Consider the following 22,178-nt stretch of genomic DNA (forward strand, 5'->3'; position numbering starts at 1 on the left):
AATTGGGGGTGCTAACATCGAACGAGTATATGAAATCAAATTTCTGGGTGTCATGGTTGATGACAGATTCTCCTGGAAATCTCATATCAGATATGTTCAGCATAAAATAGCTAAAAATATATCGATATTGGCAAGGGTTAGATATATGCTGGGCGTGAAAGCACTTCGCATTTTGTATTCTTCATTGATTTTACCATACTTGGAGTATTGCGTTGAAAACTGGGGAAACACATACATAAGCTCACTTCAACCATTGTATATATTACAAAAAAGAGCAATAAGAATTGTGCATAAGCTGGGATACAGGGATCACACCAATGGAGCTTTCATACAGTCTAAATTTTTAAAATTTTTTGATTTAGTTGGACACAAGACTGCTGTGTTTATGTATAAAGCCAGGAACAATTTATTACCTGGTGGAATTCAAAAACTATTTAATGAAAGAGAAGGGGGATACAATCTAAGGGGTCAGTTAAATTATAAAATTCATGCTATACGCACAACCAAAAAAAGATTTTGTATTTCCATAAGTGGGGTAAAACTATGGAATAATTTAAGTGTGGACATAAAAAACAGTATTGATGAGTTTAAACACAGATATAAAGGTATGTGTCAATCAAGATATGAGCAAGAACAGGCTTAATGATTAATCAGATGGGAGTGTGGATGTAGAACAAAATTATCCATGTAGTAATACTGCTTGCAAACCAATGATGATAAGATGATGTTAGGGGGTAGGACTAGATAAGTCTAACTTCTTCCTACTCTGTTCAAGCATGTACTAGGTATAAGCAAATTGAAAATATGTTGGTGGATATGTCTGGAATTATGTGTGGTTACATACTGACTGTTGTTACATGTTTGAAAGAATAAATCAAATCAAATCAAATCAAATCAAATCAAGGTGTCATGGGAGGACCCCTGGCAATCTAGGCCTATTGCAACATAACTAAGGGAAGGCTTGGGTTCACCTGATCCAGCCCTAACTATAAGCTTTATCAAAAAGTAAAGTTGTAAGTCTAGTCTTAAATGTAGAGAGGGCGTCTGCCTCCTGAACTGAGACTGGGAGCTGGTTCCACAGGAGAGGAGCTTGATAGCTAAAGGCTCTGCCTCCCATTCTACTTTTGTGGACTCTAGGAACCACAAGCAGACCTGAACTCTGAGAGCAAAGTGCTCTGTTAGGATGATAAGGCTCTGTGAGGTCTTTGAGATATGATGGAGCCTTGTCATTAAGGGATTTGTATGTTAGGAGAAGGATTTTAAATTCTATTCTGGATTTTACAGGGAGAGAAGCTAATATGGGAGAGATATGATCTCTCTTGCTAGTTGCTGTCAGTACTCTGGCTGCAGCATTTTGGAGTAACTGGAGGCTTTTTAGGGAATTATTGGGACATCCTGATAGTAAGGAGTTACAGTAGTCCAGCCTGGAAGTAACAGTGCAGTTCTAGAGACTTGGTTTATGTGTGATTTAAAGGTTATGACTCCAGGGTTCCTCCCAGCAGTGCTGGAGGCCAGAGCGGTGTCATCTAGAGTAACTATATACTTAGACAGCAGATTTCTAAGGTTTTCAGGCCCAAGTACAATGACTTCAGTTTTGTCACAGTTTAAATGCAGAAAATTACAGATCATTATGGCCTTTATGTTTTTTGTTTGACTAACTGATCTGATTCATCTGGGTTCATAGATAAATATAGCTGAGGATTGTCTGCATAGCAATGGAAATTTGTGCCATGTTTCCTGATAATACTGCCTAAGGGAAGCATGCATAAAGTGAAGAGAAATGGACCTAGTACAGACTCCTGTGAAACCCTGTGACTAACTTTACTTTATATGGATGATTCATCATTGACATGAACAAACTGGAATCTATCTGATAAATAGGATTTGAACCAACTTAGTGTGGTTCCTTTAATCCCAATATCATGTTTCACGCTCTGTAACAAAATGTTGTGAACAGTGATGTCAAACACAGCACTAAGATCTAGGAGGACATACAAAGATGAGTCCTTTGTCTGAGGCTAGGAGGAGATCAGAATTAGCTTTGTTGGCTAGGTGTGTTAGACACGAGGACTTTGACTTTGGCACAGTGGCTCTCAATGAGTATGTACAATGTTCTTCCATAAAGAAACGAGTAGACAAGTGAACAAGATAACAACAACAACAAAAAAACAAAACCATAATGTACAAACAAGAAAAAGAATGGAATGGAATGTGTATTAGGAAAATTCTCTGACCTCCCTTGACAGTGTGTTCCTGGCCTGGCTGTACAGAGTCCTGTCCCCACTTTTGTAGGCCTCCTCTTTGGCACAATGAAGCTGCTTGAGTCTTACCGTGGACCAGGACTTCTTGTTGTATGTGCAGAAAGTCTTGGTGGGAACATGCACATTCTCACAAAAGCAGATATAAGATGTGACAGTGTCAGTGAGTTTGTCCAGGTCTGTAGCTGCAGACTCAAATACACTCCAATCTGTACAGTCAAAGCAGCCCTGTAGCTCTGACTTTGGCTGCTCAGTCCATCTCTTCAATGTTTTGAAAACAGGCTTTGCAGCTTTAAGTTTATGCCTATATTTTGAGATGAGATGGATGATGCAGTGAGTCAGGGCTGCATGGGGACAGAGCAATAAACATCTTTTATTACAGTTAGCTGTGGTCCAGTGTGTTTTTGTCACTGGTGGGACAACTGACATGCTGTCTGTATTTAGGCAGCTTGTGGGTGAGATTTGCTTTGTTAAAGTCCCCCAGAACAATGAGTGGGGAGTTGTGAGGTTTCAGTTCCATGCTAGTTATCTGTTTGACCAGGAGCTGTAGCGTGCTAGCATGGGCCCGCTGTGTTATATACACTCCGACTGGAATGAATGATGAAAATTCTCTGGGAGAATAAAATGGTTTGCAGTTGATGAAAAGAATTTCTAAGTCCGTGTTGCAAGTTCTCTCTAACACTGGCATTTTTACACCAACCTTCACTTATGTAGAAGCAGATTCCATCTCCTCCTGTTTTCCTGGATAACTCAGTTACATGCTCTGTATACCTGGAACCCTGGTATTTGCATTGCTCTGTCTGAGATGGAATCACCGAGCCAAGTCTAGAGAGCAGCAGAGCATGAGAAGTCATAGTTAGTCTGGTTGACAAGAAGGAGTTCATCCATTTTATCAGCTAGAAAGCAGAGATTTTCTAGATGGATAGACATGGGTGGTGTCTGGGACCCTCTCTGTCATAACTTAACCAGGGCCACCACAAAAGTTGGAGGAAAGGTGTTCAGAGTGAGTTGGCTCAGAGTGAGATGTTTAGTAGATCTCCTCTGGACTAAGATGCTGTGATCAGTGGTGTCAAAAGCAGGACTGAGATCTAAGTGGAGAAGTATAGAGACAATTCCTTTGCCTGAGGCTAGGAGGAGATCGTTGGTGACTTTCACCAGTGCAGTTTCTGTACTATAATGGACTCTAAATCCTGACTGAAACTCTTCAAATCATTCTTGTGCAACAGATCATATAATTACTTTGAAATGGCTTTTTGTATCTTTTACATCTTAGCTTTGTGCCATTTAAACTTATTGACTGGACTTGGACAGCTTACATGTCAATAAAAAGTGGAAAGTGGAGTTGACCCCAAAATTTTGGACAGTAGTGAGTCTGAAATTGAAAAGCTAAAATGCTGCACTTCATCAAGGTAGTTCATAACTACTGAACCTCTATCCCCCCTTCCCTCCAGATCTCAGTGAAACAGCCATCACAGTTTTCTCAGTGCTGGGTCTGTTCTCCTCTCAGGCCACTGCCTCCCTATGCATCCTCTTCACTGCTGAGGTCATGCCCACCATCATCAGGTAACAAAGGCAACACAGACACTTTCTGCTGTCAAAAACTGCATTTGAAAAGTTAGTGGCTTTTGCTCTCAAATACTGTAGTTTGGTAAAATTATTGTGTGTGTATAAACAGGGGCAGTGGTGTGGGTGCTGTGCTCGCCCTGGGATGCGTGGGCCAACTCAGCTCCCCACTCATGGACCTGAGGAACCACTATGGCTACTTCCTGCACCATGTGGTGTACTCATCTCTGGCCCTGCTTGCTGTACTGTCTATTCTACTGCTGCCTGAGAGCAAGAGGAAGCCGCTCCCCCAAACACTGGTCGATGGGGAACAGTACAGGCGACCCCCTCTGGGCAGGAGGAGGAGGGACAATGTGCCGCTGCTCGCCACACCCAACCCAGAGACCTAAAAGACCAAGCTACTGGGGGATAGAGTGTACTCAAATCAGTCAATGTACAGCCTGAATATTTACATTCACCATGTTCATGCGCAGGGACAGGAAAGCGCAGTAATGAAGGAGTGAGAGTAGGGGGTTACATAGATGATTGTGGACTGATGTGATCAGACACCCTAAACTTCCTAACCTACCCTCTAGTCATTCCAGAGCTGGGTGGGTTGAGCAGCTCGCCACTGACACTCCTGATTTGGGGCCAGATGTATAAAACTCCGTGTAGATTCATGACTAGAACTGTGTGTATGCACTAAGACTGAAGTGAGTGTACACATTGTTTTTGTCATATTTATCAGGACGCATGTACACCTGGTTCTGTTTTATAAACCTCAAGCATTGCAGAATTGGGCCCATGTGCAGAGCTTCTTTTCCACTCCCACTTTTAGCCTTAAATAGATGTAGACACACCCTTAATTAATCATTTGTATAGAGAACTGCTGTTTGAATCACATTATTAGACAAGGCAATGAAAGCAATGCTAAAGAAGTCTGATTTCACTGATTCAGTGGCTGAAGCAGCAAAGCAACCCCAGAACATCAGTGACCCTCCACCGTGTTTGACTGTAGGTACTGTGTTCTTTTCTGTAAAGGCCTCATTTCATTTTCTGAAAAAAGTATTGTTCTTTTTTGTTCACGTCCAGGGAGATTACCTACAGCACTGCAAGCTGCAAACTTCTTGACAATGTTGGCACAGTGGACACAGGAGCAGCGAGATCTCTGGAGATGGACTTGGAGATTGTCCAGGCATTCCACTATTGTGGTTCTCAAATCCTCAGACAGTTGTTTGCTGTAAACTACTGATATGAATGTCATTTAAAAAAAATTTAATGGAGATTGAGACACCACTAGTCTAAAAAACAGTTGTGTGATTAAATTACAATGATCTTTAAATGTCTGTAGCTGTGTGTAATGGTTGTGCATAAGGATGGCTGTTCTGGTGGATCATGACAATGCCTGTAAGGCCATGTTGCTAAAACTGTGATGTGTTCATCTGCTGTAGATAAGGTAGAAGGTGCCGGTCCTTCTGTTGCCCTTTTGCTCTCTTTGTACATACATATGCACTTTTCTGCCTCTCACTTACTGTACAATCTAACCACTTCTTCTTCTTTTTCCCCTCAGCCCCTATACTCTGAACTGACAGTACTGGTAGCCTGCCAGTCAGCAGCTTTTCTTCTGCTCATGATTCCTGAATTGAGACCACCAAACCAGTCATATTTCTTTTCCCTACCTCTCCAATGAGCCTCAATATTACAGTCATTGAAATCAGACTTCTTCTTTAGCATTGCTTTCATTGCCATGTCTAATAACATGGTTCTATGCAAATGATTGATTAAGGGCGAGTTTATATTTATTTATGGCTAAAAGTGGGGTTGGAAAGGAATCTCTGCATGTGTGCCCAATTCCGCAATGACTGACATTTATAAAACAGAACTGAGCATATGTGCGTTTTTATAAATCTGACAAAAACAATACGTACGCTTACTGTCTGTCTTAGTGTGTGCACAGTTTCTGTCATGAATCTACAGAGAGGTTTATGCATGGGAAAAGGTGTACCCATGGTTTTTTTGTGTTTACGCATCATTTATGCATCTGACCCCTGGCTAGGACAGTAGTCTCAAATTAATATTTGTTTAAACCTGCATAGACTGTTTCCATTCGCACTCGCATATTCATACACCGGTGACATCACCGGGAGCAACTAGGGGGTCGGTGTGTTTTTCTCAAGGACACTGCGACATGTGGACTGAACAAGCCAGGAATCTAACCACCAACCTTCTGGTTAGAATACAATCTGCTCTACCTCATGAGCCACAGCCGCCCCAAAGTCAACTTTGTGTACTGTACTTTGGTGTACAAGTGAAGTGACACGCTCTCCTTGGGCAATCCAAACAGGAGTTGTCTAGCTAAGGGCACTGTGGGTGTTATATGCCTTGTAAATACTCTGCACTTTGTTTCTTTACCTTCTTGGGCCATCTGAGTTTTGTTAAAAGAGATCCTGTGGCTGAAAAGTGTATGTACATAATGCTATGAGGAAGAAAAGCTGTGCAGAGGATTTTGACTCATTGTTTTTAAAGATGATGGTGGTTAATTTGACTACACAGTTGTATGATTGTTAGAGGTAAACAAGCAAAACAAATGCCCTTTAATCAGAAAGGTGTTCTTGTTGGAAATGTGTGAATCCAGTTTCTGAATCTGGCCTGGAGCCAGTTATACTGTATCTTATGTTGTTAACATGCATAATCACTAAATTATTCAGAGGCCTGGCATTTTAAGTATTAAGCTAAATATTGTTACGTTGGGTTGGGCTGTCACAGCATGGAACAAACTGTACATTCTCTCTGTTCAAACAGCATTCCTGTCTGCATGTTTGGAAACACTTGTTAGCTTCTAGTTCCTCAGCAGAGTCTGCTGTAGGAGAATAAATCTTCATGTATGGTGGTGTGCTCAGGTTATTCTGATCCATGTTTTTATGGGTTTGCGGTGTGAAGAAGATGCAGTTTTTTTTTAATTTGCACTGATATTGAGGAGTTATTAAAGGAATTATGAAGGATGCTGAACCTCTGCTGATGACTTCTCCTCTGTCAGCTTTTTTTTTTTTCTGTATGTTGCACAGAAGAAGTATATGATGTTGCACACATCTGTGCAACTCCTAACACACTCATTCAGTTTATTCACCTGGGCTGGTGAAATCAGATACACCTTAGGGTCATTGTAACCTATATAACTATACTGGTCATGGCGCTGGTAAGGATCCATTTCATTTCAACAGATTATGTGAATGAGTATGATAAGAATACTGTACCTGTATCATGAGGGGAGAGACATTAAATCCTCAAAGGTTTGCACCCTCATCTGGCCAAACATATGCTGCAGCAGCATCTCCATATGTGTCCCAATCAGGTCCTGCAGAGACCTCTGAAGTGAAGAAAAGAGTTAGAAGAAGAGTTTTACCACCTCCTTACTGGTTACAAAATAAATGAGATAACTTCAATAAAATAATTTTTATTCAAAAACTATCATCTCAGTGTTTTTACAATCAAAGAAATTTTTTCATGGTATATGCTGTATGGTGATAGGGTGCATAGTTTTTTTTATAACAAGATGTCTTTCAACAGAATATAATATGATGATATGTTAAATGAAAGTTCTCATGCATGGCAAAACAACCCTGATTTATAATGATGCACAGTAGAACGGGGAAAAACTACATAGCTCGCCCTTATTTAGGAAATATCACTGTAGCACTACTGTCCACTATGGCTGCTTGGAGAATCTGCTACTGCTTCTAGTTTCGGCTGTTCCCATTAAGGGTCACCACAGCGAATCAAGCGTTCGCATGTATACATTTTGGCACATGTTGTTTTCTTTAAACAATGGATGCCCTTCCTGGGCTGTGGGAGGAAGCCAGAGCACTTGGAGAACATGCAAACGCCACACAGAAAGGTCACAAACCTGGGACCTTTTTGTCATGAGGCGACAGCGGTAACCACCGCACCACCATGCTGTCCTGGCTGCTTGAAGAATAACGTAGTATAATGATAAGCCTCTGCATCACTAGTGGTAGTTCTATGAATAACATGCTGTATATTGCATGTTGCATGTTACAATGACTGCGGGCAGCACAGTGGTTAGCGTTGTCGCCTCACAGCAAGAAACTACATTCAATACAGTATGTATTAAACATATGCATTATATGTTCTCTCGTTTACCTAGAAGAAATTCTTAATTTGAATGTATTTGAACACAAAAATCCCTATGTCATAAACTATTACATACTTCACACAGTACTGTTCAGAGGTTTTAGACCACTGTTAAATTTGTTGTTTTAACAATGTTATGGTGGATATATATCCCCCACTCGCCCCCACTTCGGGGCGGTCTTGTATTCCTTCCTTCAAGCTCGGGTCCTCTACCAGAGGCCTGGGAGCTTGAGGGTCCTGCGCAGTATCATAGCTGTTCCCAGGACTGCACTCTTCTGGACAGAGATCTCAGATGTTGTTCTGGGATCTGTTGGAGCCACTCTCCCAGTTTGGGGGTCACAGCCCCGAATGTTCCTATTACCATGGGGACCAATTGTACCTTCACCTTCCACATCTTTTCTAGCTCTTCTTTCAGCCCTTGGTATTTCTTGAGCTTCTTGTGCTCCTTCTTCCTGATGTTGCTGTCGCTTGGGATTGCTACAATATAACAACAATACTTTCTAACAATGTATACAGTATATAGCCCAGACTGTCAGAAAATCAACTGGCATGAATTTCAGTGATGATTCTGACCACATTATCCATCCATCCATCCATCCATCCATCCATCCATCCATTTTCCTCCACTTATCCAGAACCGGGTCGCGGGGGCAGCAGTCTAAGCAAAGATGCCCAGACTTCCCTCCCACATTATCAGTATTTAAATGCAAAACAGTGACAGGAACATATATATGAGCATTTAAAAATCAATATATGCATATGATGCAAGATTTAAATTGTGACCAATTTAAATTGTGACCAATTTAAATTGGCGATATATAATGTCTGGCTGCCTACTTTGGCAACCATTGCTTCTCCCATCAGTTAACCTCAGCGCATGTTGTTACTGTGCATTTGATGTGTTTCAGCTTGAACTGTAACAATTCCTCTTATTTATAATTCTTGATTGAAATGTTTTCCTTACTAATTTTTGTTAGCTTCTTAGTCTCGTTCAGATGGATGCATGTCACAGAAACAGTCAATAAACGGTTGTGTGTTGCATCTTAATGGAGATGGGTAAACATACCGGACGCACATAACATTATGCATAACCAGCCACATCATTTCAACAGACTTTCTCTTGTAAAAGTAGAACACAAAAAAACTACTGACTGGGGCTACCTTCTAATGTAATGCACACTGGCTGACAAAAATAAAAATATAATAAAATAAAAATAAAGGCTTGACTAGAAGAATGCCAGTTGACTGAAAGGTCTTGCAACTAATGACTGGACTATTCGACTATTAGGGTACAGCCCTACTTCACACCTCAGTTTGACAGTGGTATTCCACATCTCTCTGTTGTCTTTGTGTTTGTAGTCAGGTCTGAGTAGTTTTATGATATTGTTCATTAAAATTTTAGTTTCTTCCAACCATCTCTTGTCTGCACTTGGGCCCTCATTTTCTGAAATTGTGACACTTGTTATGTAACACACTATTTGCTGATATAATGTGAAGGGCATTTCTAATTAGTCAATCAACAAGCTAACACTAATCACATTTAGAATAACTATTAAAGGCACTTTAAACAGACATTCTAAAGCTCTTAGTAATTTACAACCTTATGTAGGTCATACTGTTGTTCCCCGAGCTGAGATTGGTTATTCATACTTCTCATTGCAGCTAACACATGGGCAGCTGTGTACATGTCTGCTCCACTTCTACAGATGATGTTGTTACTACACTGTGCTCTCCAGCTGGATGGATCAAACTGAATGAGATGTTTCAGTTCACATGAAAGGGTTAGGGATATCATTGTTTCCGTTTATATGAGGAATAACCTGGTTTATGACCTCAGTAGCAATAAGGAGTTTTTTTTACCTATAATAAAACTACACAGAACACAATCCTAAATGTGAAATCCAATTAATGAAATATCTCATCTCACTGTCTTGGTTTCAACCAGTGACAGCAGACATAAAGCATGGCATTATTTTACACAGAGCATTGAAGTTGTGTTGGCACTGACTGATTGGCATCAGCTGTTGCAATCAGCTGTAAAATTATCAGCGTATTCACAGCTGTGTGGCAAGCAACATCAAATCATATTCATGCAGGTGTACAGCAAGGACTTTCTAACCTGACACTTAAAGTCCCCATGGCATACCCTACCTTCAGATGTTACTCTACTGAGATCGTTTTAGAAGCCAGTACACATTGGCTCATTGAGGAAGTGTTAAATTTAGTCTGAAGTAACCCATAGAAGCCATGACATTGGCCACATGTCACTGTGGTTTTAGTGCACAGTGTTTAGCTGACATTAGTTAACTTCCTAGGATTAGACACTCATAAGTTGGAATAAGTAGATAACTGACAAATTATTCAAAAGTGTTTTCTAATACAATTCTATTTAAAAATTATGTCAACAATCTGGTTTTAACAATCAATCATCACTACTTCACTGGAGAGGTTAACCACATTTAAGCTAATTAAATCTTAATCTATCTAATAAATATATGCAGCTTTAAAGAGTCCATGGCTTCTCATTTCCAGGCATTTAGATTATCTTGGCACCCCTCATAACTCCAAATAAAACAAATAATAAATAAGCAATAAAAGACAACCATATACATAGTATGCATGAAAAATATTAAAATATATAGTAATAAAAAACACCTAAATCTTCAAACCATGAAGCGAAAATATACCCAAGACCTCTTCATCCTCTCCAAATTATCACTTTGGACATTGGCAACAAGGATGCTGGACACAGCATGTATTCATGCACAAAATGTATACACATAATCAATATAATTGAATATGAATAGATTGAGTAGCATAATAGTAAAATGAGCAACGGAGCAGTCAGCAGCACATCACCTGCAAGTATGCTAACTGTCATTCATGCCCAACATGAAAACATGACCTTGATGATTTATATTTGGTGTTTTATATGTCTTGTTATTATTGCTGTTACTTTGTGTCATGTAATCTCTTGATTGTAGGAGAGTGTGTCAGCTCTTGTAAACAAGTAAACAATAAAGACTTTTAGGAAACTGCACCAGAGCAGCTTCAGTGCTCTTTGTATGAGTGAAGAAACACCATTCCTCCAAAACATTGTTTTTAATCCCATAATTGGTCTAAATCCTTTTGTATTGTTTAGTATGTGGCACATAGTGAATCACCAAAGGTAGATGCCTAACTGTACTCAAAGAAATAACCTTAGTGTGCTATAGCAAAATACCTGCTCACCAGGCCTGTCGCTGTGTGGTTTGTCAAAAACCAGAAACCTTTCCAACAAATCTAACAGTATAACCTTTTTAATCAGTTCAAGGTTTGTATTTTGCACTACTGAATGTTGTCCAGCTTTTCCTAAAAGAAGGCTATTTCAGTTTATAATTCTATCCATATGAATACACATTAGTCTATTAATATAATCACTGAAAATAATATTTACCACGTTAAAAGTCAAAACTATGTCCAATCTGCATCTTAATATCAACCTTGTGACTGGCCGCAATGTTTAGCTTGATAATATGTGATAATGTCAATTAAACTTTTATAAAACAAGGCCATTTGGCCAACTATGCTGGTTCAGAAAATTAGGCAGCAGGCAAGTGTACAGTGTGGATGATTCACTCCATTTGTTTTATGACAGGTCATGATGTTCTTACTCTCTGGAGGAAGTTCACTCTGTCCAGCTTTTTTGTCTTACTGGGAGAACAGGGCCCTCGCAGACACTCTCTACTTCAGGAGATGACCAGGGGAGTCCACATTACATATGCTCCAGGAGGAGCCATGGTCACTCTGGATGTCAGCCACAGTGATCCAGGGCAGCAAAGAGCACTGAGTGGCTACTGTCCTGTTGGTGGGTGGGGATCGATGATCTAGGTACCGCATCGGGCAGAGCGACTCTGAGTCGAGAGCAGAGTAGTGACTGCTCATCCAATAGTCTGTGCATCTTCTACTCAAAAACAAAAGAATCATAATCAGAAAACATATACAACAACACAAAGTATCATATTTTCAACAAAAGGAACTTTTCATTAATAAAAATGCAAGCTGCTATATGCGGTAGTGCAGTGGTGCAGAAATAAGGCATTATGAGCATGTGGAGTTGGGGCTAGCATTAGAAATGTCCAAACAAACCAGATTCTTTCATTCTCTTTAAAAATACCAGAGATACCCGACTTTGATTCATGCCACTGATGTCATGACATGAAAATATGAGGAAAGAGTCTTTCCCTCCTGTCAGTTATGTACTGCATTCCTAAAGTATGATGTCAAAACTATTTATTGTAGAAGTACTGTAAATACATTTTCACTCAGTAGTCCGCTAATATCACTGACCAGCTTTTATGTGCAGGAGGAATCCAAAAATGTATTTAGTGTGAATGCACACCTAAAACACTGGGTGTTCATTCATGCTAAATTAATTTTTTTCTTCCTTCTGCACATAAAAGGTGATGGTCATGGAAAACTGAATCAAAAATGAGAAAATGACCACACAATGAAAACTTACGAGATATTAAAAAAGTGTAGCCAACATTGAGTTGAGGTGTAACTTCGCTAAAACAATGTCAGACTCCATAGTTTTCTATGGACCCCTGCCCAATCTGACCAGTGATGACATCTTTAGCCACAAGTTGTCATTCAACCACTGGCTGTCTAGGTGGTGCCCAGAAAATAACATGGGCTTCATAGATAACTGGAAAACATTTTGGGGAAAACCTGGTCTGATTAGCAGATCCATCCATCCCACTTTGGGTGGTGCGGCTCTCATATCTAGAAATCTGGACCAGTTTATTTTACAACCTAAATTATGACAACTCAGAGTTGAGTCCAGGACACAGGGTCGCAGTCTTACACGCCTCTCTGCTGTCTCTTTGCAGCTGCTACCCACCCAAAACTCCCAGTACCCCATAGAGACTGTGTCTGCCCCCGCCCACCTAAATTATATAAATCAAAAATCAACTCGGGAGGAGTTATTCATAAGAACCAAATTAAAATTAAGACTACTGCTCTTATAGTAGAAAGTAACAGGACAATCAAATGTGGACTATTAAATATCAGATCTCTCTCATCTAAATCTCAGTTAGTGAATGATTTGATAAGTAAACATCACATTGACTTATTGTGTCTTACTAGACCTAAACATAGTTATAACTCATTTGAAAGTCTCACTCTGAGTCTCTCATACCCAAACTAGAAAACTCAAAAGCCAGTTCTATTTGTTATTGTTTATCATCCACCTGCTCCTTATTGAGAGTTTTTAAGTGGATTCTCAGACTTTCTGTCTGATTTAGTGCTTAGTACAGATAAAATAATCATAGTAGGTGACTTTAATATTCATGTAGATGCCGACAATGACAGCCCCAACAATGCATTCTGTTCATTGTTAGACTCAGCTGACTTTTCTCAAACTGTAAATAAACCCACTCACTGTTTTAGTCACACCCTTGATCTTGTTCTGACATATGGCATCAAAACTGAACACTTAATAGTTTTTCCCCAAAGCCCTCTTCTGTTTGACCATTTTCTAATAACTTTTGAATTTACATTAATGGATTTTACTCTATGTGGGAAACAATTCCACTACAGTAGATGTCTATCTGACAATGCTGTTACCAAGTTTAAGGAAATAATTCCATCATTATTTACTTCAGTGCCATTTGCCAACACAGTGGAGGGAGGCCACCTTAACTTTACTCCCACACAAGTCGATAATCTTGTTGATAGTACTGCAGCCTCCCTGCGTAATACACTTGATACTGTTGCCCCTCCCTTCTCCTCTCCTTCCCGCTCCTCTCCTTTCTCTCCATCCATCTATATGCCACCACTACCCGTCACTAACTTTGTATCTCCTCTCTCCCGTAGTGTGTCCTCTCTCTCACTCTCCCTGTACCTTTCTGCAGGTTGCCCTGGCTCTGGCGCTCTACATTTCTGATGATTAGTCACCGACCACATCAACCTGACCAGTGTTTCATTGTTTGTTGTGTCCTGTTGCTTTTCTTCTTTTCTCTCTCCTCTATCCACTCACCCCAACCGGTTGAGGCAGGAGGTCACCCAACAAGAGCCAGGGTCTGTTGGAGGTTTCCTCTGTTAAAGGGAGTTTTTCCTCCCTGCTGTCACCAAGTGCTGCTCAAGGGGGGTTTGTTGGGTTTTCCTCTATAATAATAGTGATAATTGTAAGGTCTAGACCTTACTCTGTAAAGTGTTCTGAGATTACTTTTGTTGTGATTTGGCCATATACAGTACAAATAAAATTTGTAACCAACAACAATTATATAGTGTAATTTACTCACAGCTGCATCCAGTGTGTGAAGTGCACAGGGGTCTTGGGAAGTATTTGTATGTAACTTTATAAACACTTCATTAATTTGAAAATAAAGCAATCCAAATATATTGTAATCATGACATCTGTAGTGCCGTATCAAAAGTGACAAGAAACTGATTGTGGTCCATAGGAGCAGACAGTCTGCTGAAGATGTGTTGCCCACCATCATAAAATGCAAAAATAGACAACTTATATCCCCTTGGCAGTAACAAAAACATGTCTGTGAAACTTGACCATTTGAGGAATTTGTAACTGAGCAGTTAGTGACAGCTTTGCACAGTGAGTTTGGACTAACTGTGCTATGCTCTTCTGTTCTTTATTGTGTGGATGTTTTGAAGCATCCACACTATGTTATCCTGTTCTTTATTATTCTGATTTCTTCCGTCCATTTTTTCGCACTTAATTTCTTCAGCATACTTTCAGCTACAAAAGCCATGAAGTTATCAAAATGTTCAGCTCTTCAAGGACATTCATGCTTCTCTTCAGAATTTTTCTAAACCTCATACCTTTGAAATATATAGCTTTATTTTGAAAGTCTTGCCCTCTTCAAATAAATGGGAAAATTCTACTTCAGCATACTTTCAGCTATTTCAGGTATCAAAATGTTCAGCTCTTCAAGGACATTCATGCTTCTATGCAGAATTTTTCTAAACTTCATACTTTTGAAATATTTAGCTTTATTTTGAAAATCTTGCCCCATACAAATGAATGGGAGAAATTCTACTTTAGCATACTTTCAGCTATCAAAATGTTGAGCTCCTCAAGGACATTCATGCTGCTATTCAGAAGTTTTCTAAACTTTACACGTTAGAAATATTTATCTTTACTTTGAAAATTTTGCCTCATTCAAATGAATGGGGAAATTCTACACTCAGCATACTTTCAACTATCAAAATGTTCAGCTCTCCAAGTACAATCATGCTCCTCTTCAGAGTTTTTCTAAACTTCATACTTTTGAAATATTTATCTTTATTTTGAAAGTTTTATTTGATATAAATGAATGGGAAAATTTTACTTCAGCATACCTTCACCTATTTCAGGTATCAAAATCTTTAGCTTTTCAAGGACATTCATGCTTCTATTAACAATTTTTCAAAACATCACAGTTTTAAAATCTTTAGCTTTATTCTGAAAAATGTGCCCCTTTCAAATGAATGGGGAAATTCTACCTAAGCATACTTTTAGGTATTTCAGGTATCAAAATGTTCAAGTCTCCTAGGACATTCACTCTTCAACTCAGAATGTTTATACGCTTCACACTTCTGAAATATTTAGCTTTATTTTGAAAATTTCCCCCCATTCAAATTAATGGGAAAATTGTACTTCAACATACTTTCAGGTAGATATGCCTTTCAGGTGTCAAACTTTTCAGCATTTTCAGGGCAATCCTTCAGCACATAGCATCCACACGCATTTTTGACAGGAAATGCATTTCTCTAGTTTTACCTGTTGTCAGTAATGCCTGATTGATCAGGATTTGTTAAGGCTCATGAACTGCTTTCAAGTGTCTGTCTCTAATTATTGTAGCTGAATTTGGTGTCAGATCTGCAATTCTCAGAGGCGAGCCCCATGCCTCAGCTCAACTCTCCCCACCCCCTAACATGCATGATGTAATTTGCACCCTGGCTGCATTATAAAAAAGCAGATGGTGCATCATGACACACCAACCTTGACTGACCATATTCATATCTATAGCCACATACTGAGGTTTCATGTTATATATCTTATTTGAAAATGATACTTCTAAATTAACAAACTGATAGGGAAATGATAAAGAAAATGTTTAGACATGGCTTTGCTTCTTGTGTGTAACTAATGTTTACCATGAACAAATGTTGTGCAGTCATTGTAAAAGGATGTTTTTTAGCTTACAGAAGTCCAGAAACTGCTTGTAAAAGTTTATTGCTCTTTAGGTTGGAAAGTCAGGACATAGGCGACGGCTGATAAGAAAACACACATGGTGACCTGACACTTGGAGGGGACAAATGTTTGCCTGGCAGAACAAAGAGCAATAAAACTGCAATGACTAGTATAAGTAGCTCTCGGGGAGGTTCACTCCTTTGAGCTTCCTACAGTGACACTTTTGAGTAGCTGTTGTATGTTCCTTCTTGCAAGTATAATTAAAAAGACGCCTTGATAATTTTCAAAAGTCTCAGTATTCCTTTGTCTCATATGTTAATTTTTCTAACACAAACATATTTTATAATTCAGATAATTTATCAATAAATTATTCAAAGTGATGATCAGTTATGAATTGAAGGTTAAAAAAAAAACGTAGAAAAAAATCTTCTGGACTTGGTTTTAGGTCAAAGACGTTTCACCTTTCATCCAAGTCACATCAGTTCTGTCCGACTGGTGGTGAGCAGGAGATATTTATCCCCATGGGTGGTGTTTCAGCCCTTTGATGCCCAACAATGTCCCCTAACGACTGAATCATTATGGCCCCAATGAATTGAAGGGTTTATTTTAAGGTGGTGTCAGCGTTAAACCACATTTCGGTACCTGTTCTCCTGCTGCTCAGCCTATGCCCCTGTCAGGAAAATTGCAATGCATCTGTGTTTGCAAAACCTGCCCAGGGACTGCAGATGGAAATGAGGTGTTAACTGTCTCTAATGTAATGTCTTTTCTCATTTTATGAGATTAATGTTTCTTTTAGACATAGTCATAGTAATTAAACTTTATAATAATAATAATAATAACAAAAGGTGGTCTGAGTAGATGTTATTGCTAATGTAATTTCAGATTTGTCAAAATGAGCACCAAGATTGTTTTGTGCTGCCTAATCAGTACTACCTGAACTACACCTCTCCTTCCAGCTCAGCATATAAATGTTCATTCCCCAGAGGATAAACCCTCTTCACACTGGGCATTCTACTAGATTTCCTCTAGTGCCACTCTCAGGAAAAATGTCATAAACTTTACTTTTCTACCCCTGGAAGGACTCCAGGGTCTATCAAAGACTTCAGTACATTCTATTCAATACTTTTGTATAGTGAGGTGTAACTAACACTGTAGCCTAAGTGACATTAATAAGTGATAGTGTTTTATTAATAAATTTTAACTGATAAAGGTCTAGGCGTAATCAATTATCACAAGTGCATTTTGTGCTGACTATCCTTTCACACACGTTTTGCACATACAGTAAGTACAGACCGGTACAGTGTGAGTATGTTTGTGTAACTGAGTTACCATTTTCAAGCTGTCATCATAGTGATGGGCTCGATCATTCAGCTGCATCTCCAGTTCCCCAGCCTCTTTTTTCACTGCTTGCCGCAGCTCCTCTATGTCGTGAATCTTTTCCCTATACACACACACACATACATGTCTTTATGCCTTTGTGTGGCCCACACCAATGCATGTTATATCACCAGATTTTAGCAGATCTTTCATAACTGTCCCATCTTACTTTCCTGGTTAACCCAAACCATAGCATTACAGAGATGGAAGCATGTGGTTTTTAATTTTGCCAATGTAAAATGTATTTAACCCTTGTGTGGCGTTCACTTTTTTGACTGGAGGTGTGTGCTCCTCCCTGGGTAAAGTGTAGTAGAGGCTGGGGGGGTGTCAGTGTGAGGGCCCAGAGATGATAAGAGCCTGGCCAGAGATGTGTGGTTCTCCATAGGTGAAGCAGAGTGCAGCATGGCCTGTTTGGGACTTAGAAAAATTAATGACCTGTGGTCCTGGTACTCAATATTGGGACTTAGAAAAATTTCTGTTCCCACACAGTGTAATACCAGAGGCATGAAACTCCATTTGGAGTACCAGGGGCACGAAGTTGTGGCCGGGCATTTTTACATTGTTTAGCCCAGGGAGGGGGCTTAAGCATGGGTACACAGGTTCAACCAGTGCGCCGGGTGCCTGGAGCTCTGGTTCACCAGGGGAGCTAGCCGGTTCCTTTCCCCCAGATTATGGAGCGCCATTCCCGGGGTACTCCCTGGTGATAACGGGGTACACAGGTTCAACCAGTGCACCGGGTGCCTGCAGCTCTGGTTCACCGAGGGAGCTAGCCGGTTCCTTTCCCCCACTATGGAGCTCCATTCCTGCGGTACTCCCTGGTGATAATGAAGCACAGAGTCCTTGGGGCTTTGGTTCAGACTATTTATATGTAGATATAATGTATAGTCCACGTCGGTTCAGGTCAACAGCTTTTTTTCTTTTGTCAGTTTTCTTTTAGTAAAAATCTAAAAAAAGGGTCAATTTGACCTGGACGCAACACAAGGGTTAAATTTGATTGTATTTACATCTATTAAAAAATGTATTATAAAAATGGTATATGGTATGCATCTCTGCATTTAAAACTGGGTAGTTTTGCAGACATCTAAACTTTAGGTTTTTCAATTTTACATGTCACTTGCTAAGTTTGCTTAACACCAGTAACACTGAAAGCAATGTTTGTCAAAGTCCTCTAATCTCGATTTCACCCACTACATTGATAGAAGCTTGATAAACAATTTAGCACACAAAATTAGTCACAAATTAGGCTTTATTTGCACAACATAAATTAAACATAAATTAAAAGTTTGTTTTTGCTGAGTAACTGTAGGTCCACAGCTGAAATAGAAATGACAAATGTGATAGACATTCTCAATATTGGTAAATCAAAAATTTATCTGGTGATCTAATTTGTAATGTGTTGTTAATCCACATCTACTGTAATTAACACTACTCAAGTCTGAGAACTGAGCAGTACCTGTTTTCTCTGTCCTTTTGAGCTTGTTTGATGGTCCTGTAGCTGAGGCCTGTTGAGTCAGCATGTCTGATTCTTCTGCAGCAGAAGAACATGTCACCTCACTATTAACCATGAATCATCGTCTTATCAGATAATGCAATATTTCATTCCACAGTGCTCCTCGCATGACCCAAAAAATGTTCATATCGTCTGAAACTTGAGATGATTCAGATGCCATCTTTGACGTCTTGCGTTTGGAGGACCTTTAAAGAGAAGAAGTAACTAGGATGGACATTTTTAGTTACTTTCTGTCATTTATAGACAGGAAAGAAAGCTGATATTCAAGGTAACAGCTCTGACGGCTTCATACCATAGGAGTGTTGAGCTGTTTCCAAAGACTTCTCATTGAAGACTCCTGTGTCACTTTCACTGACTTGAGACTTCTGTACAGCACTGTACTCTAACTTCAGAAGACAAACCACCTGTTTTGATAAAAACAACATTTTGTGAACTTATCTTATTTCACATACTAAAGTGGTGAGTAGAACAAAAAAAAAACATTTTTAAGTATAAATTGCATTCTATTATGAAATCTATTTTCTACTCACTTTGTATGCCCAAATCAATCTCATCAAGAGATTTGCGTTTGTAGACCTCAGTTCCATGTCCGATTACCATGAGCAGCTTGCTCATCTTTGCAAGCTGAAGTGTGTTCTCGGTTAGGCGATAGTATTCACAATGAACATGAATATCATGTCCCATAAATTTGGCAAGTTGATCCAACTCATTTTCTTTCAGGTTCATTATCTGACTAAGTGTATCCACATGTTTCCTCAGGTGGGTTGACGTGAGTGTTTCAGGCTTCCTTGCCCCACTTGCAGCTGCATAGTTCCTCAAACAGTCTGAACCTCAGAGATGAGAATCCAAATGCTGTCTTGCAAAGACGTACTCATTACTACCCAAAATGCCATTGTCCTTCTTTTTTGAAATTTAAATCCTGTGTCCTTCACCTTACTGTTCAGTCCCTGACACATATCAATTGTCCAATTACTTCAAAATTGTATTGTGCATTGGATGGCTGGTGGTCCCACACTTGTCTCCCTACACACAGACAGCTTCCTCCAGGTTCACCAGTTTATTAAAAATGCACAAAACAAACAGTGTCACAAGAGCATGAAATAGGCTACTCATTAAATGCAGAGTCCACTGTTAACATGAAGATCAAGATCAAGATTTTTTTTTTATTGTCAATTCACTATATGTGCAGGACATACAGAAAAATCAAAATACTGTTTCTCTCTCTCCCAATACTGAATGCCCATACCATTTAAGAAACTAAATATAACTAGAAAATTGCATTATTCTGAAAATAATGAACATTTTGACAACTGAATGCTTTTGCTAGCTGAAAATATACTGAAGTTGGAATTTCCCCATTTATTTGAATGGGTTAAGATTTTCAGAATAAAGCTAAATATTTTGTATGAAAGTATGAAATTTAGAAAAATTATGAAAAGAAGCATGAATGTCCTTGAGGAGCTGAACGTTTTGATAGATGAAATTATGCTGAAGGTATGCTGAGGTAAAATTTCCCTCATTCATTTGAATGGGGCAAGATTTTCAAAATAAAGCTCAATATTTCAAATGCATGAAATTTAGAAAAATTATGAAAAGAAGCATGAATGTCCTTGAGGAGCTGAACGTTTTGATAGATGAAATTATGCTGAAGTAGAATTTTCCCATTCATTTGAATGGAGAAAAGTTTCAAAATAAAGCTAAATATTATGAAAGTATGAACTTTATAACAATTCTGAATAGAAGCATGAATATCCTTGAGCAGGTGAAATCTTGATAGCTGAAAGTATGCTGAAGTAGGTTTTCACATTCCTTTGAATGGGGCAAAAGTTTCAAAATAAAGCTAAATATTAAAAAAAATGATGTTTAGAAAAATCCTGAAGAGAAGCATGAATGCCCTTGAAGAGCTGAACATTGTAATATCTGAAATTAGTATGCAGAAGTAAAAATTAAATAGAAGCATGAATGTCCTTGAAGAGCTGAACATTTTGATAGCTGAAAGTATGCTGAAGTTAAATTTCCCCATTCATTTGAATGGGGCAAGATTTTGATTGATTTGATTTGATTTATTTATTCTTTCAAGCATGTAAAGACAGTTGATATATCAATACACATAATTTTACACATATCCAACAAATGCTAATCCAATATCAATTTTCTTATACCTAGTACATGCTTGAATGGTGTTGTACCCGGTACTTTTTACCATACTGACTCTGAGAGACGAGGCAGTCCAAGTAACTACAAAACAGTGGTGATTTATTCCATGAACACAGGCAAAAATTAACATTACACGCTCAGGCATCTTGCACCTCCAACCTGCACGCAGGCAGATGAAAGATGAAAGACCCTGAACCAAACCAGGCCTATACATTATATCCCTTCGGTTGGACTAGCCCCATACTACACAGAAACGTCAACCGAGATGTCTCTCTTACCAGCTTTGCAGCTGGCCATAGCAGTGGTCAAAACATGAAGCAAATCAATGTGTGTGTGTGTGTCTGTTGAGTAAGTGGTGTGTAACTAAAAACATTCTCACACGACTTCTAGTAACATGTCGTGACTTAAACATAAGAACATATTATGGCTAAGGATTCAGTTATACACATCATAATAATAATATTAAACACCCTGTCTGCTGACAGTCATCAACTTTTCTCTCTAGTTATCCTTGACCAGATGTACCCTGTAGAAACTCATAAGCATGCCTAAGCGTTTAACAATCTAACGAGACATCCTATCTCCACTAAACATTTCTAATACATAAAGTATCTATCTAATTTCTATCTGACTAAAAATACCTAACAATGGAGTAGGAAGAAGTCAAACTTATCCAGTCCTACCCCCTGACATCATCTTACCATCATTGGTTTGCAAGCAGTATCTCTACATAGATAATTCTCTTCTACACCACACAAGTAATATACTAAAGAATTATAACAGAGTGTTAACATTCGTACATAATTACATTCTTAAATACTTATCTTCTACACCACACAAGTAATATAGGAGAATTTGTCATCAACTATGACACCTAGAAATTTAATTTCATATACTCGTTCTATATTAGCTCCCCCAATTTTCAATTGAAGTTCATTATCTAGTCTACGATTCCCATATACCATAAATTTAGTTTTATCCAAATTCAGAGATAGTATATTACTAT

General features: G+C 39.0%; 2 protein-coding genes across 3 annotated transcripts in view; one reads left to right on the plus strand and one right to left on the minus strand.

Annotated features, from left to right (window-relative positions):
- The window catches only part of LOC109965969 (solute carrier family 22 member 17-like), a 47,021-nt gene extending 42,188 nt beyond the window's left edge, over positions 1-4,833 (plus strand). Inside the window, exons 6-7 of one of the 2 annotated variants that reach the window (XM_020610459.1) lie at positions 3,710-3,821; positions 3,934-4,833. In XM_020610459.1, the coding sequence (XP_020466115.1) occupies positions 3,710-3,821; positions 3,934-4,210 (389 nt within the window). In that variant the 3' untranslated portion in view covers positions 4,211-4,833. The remainder of the gene's footprint in view (positions 1-3,709; positions 3,822-3,933) is intronic. The other variant, XM_020610460.1, reaches the window with a different exon arrangement.
- A 6,048-nt stretch (positions 4,834-10,881) lies between these two features.
- Positions 10,882-22,178, minus strand: part of LOC109965983 (uncharacterized) — a 24,708-nt gene continuing 13,411 nt past the window's right edge. Inside the window, exons 3-4 of the mRNA XM_020610500.1 lie at positions 17,458-17,569; positions 10,882-11,895 (exon numbers count right to left, since the gene is read on the minus strand). Coding sequence (XP_020466156.1) covers positions 11,746-11,895; positions 17,458-17,569 — 262 coding nt within the window. The 3' untranslated portion in view covers positions 10,882-11,745. The remainder of the gene's footprint in view (positions 11,896-17,457; positions 17,570-22,178) is intronic.

Source organism: Monopterus albus, unplaced genomic scaffold, assembly GCF_001952655.1.
Source record: "Monopterus albus unplaced genomic scaffold, M_albus_1.0 scaffold105.1, whole genome shotgun sequence".
Lineage (NCBI taxonomy): Eukaryota > Metazoa > Chordata > Actinopteri > Synbranchiformes > Synbranchidae > Monopterus > Monopterus albus.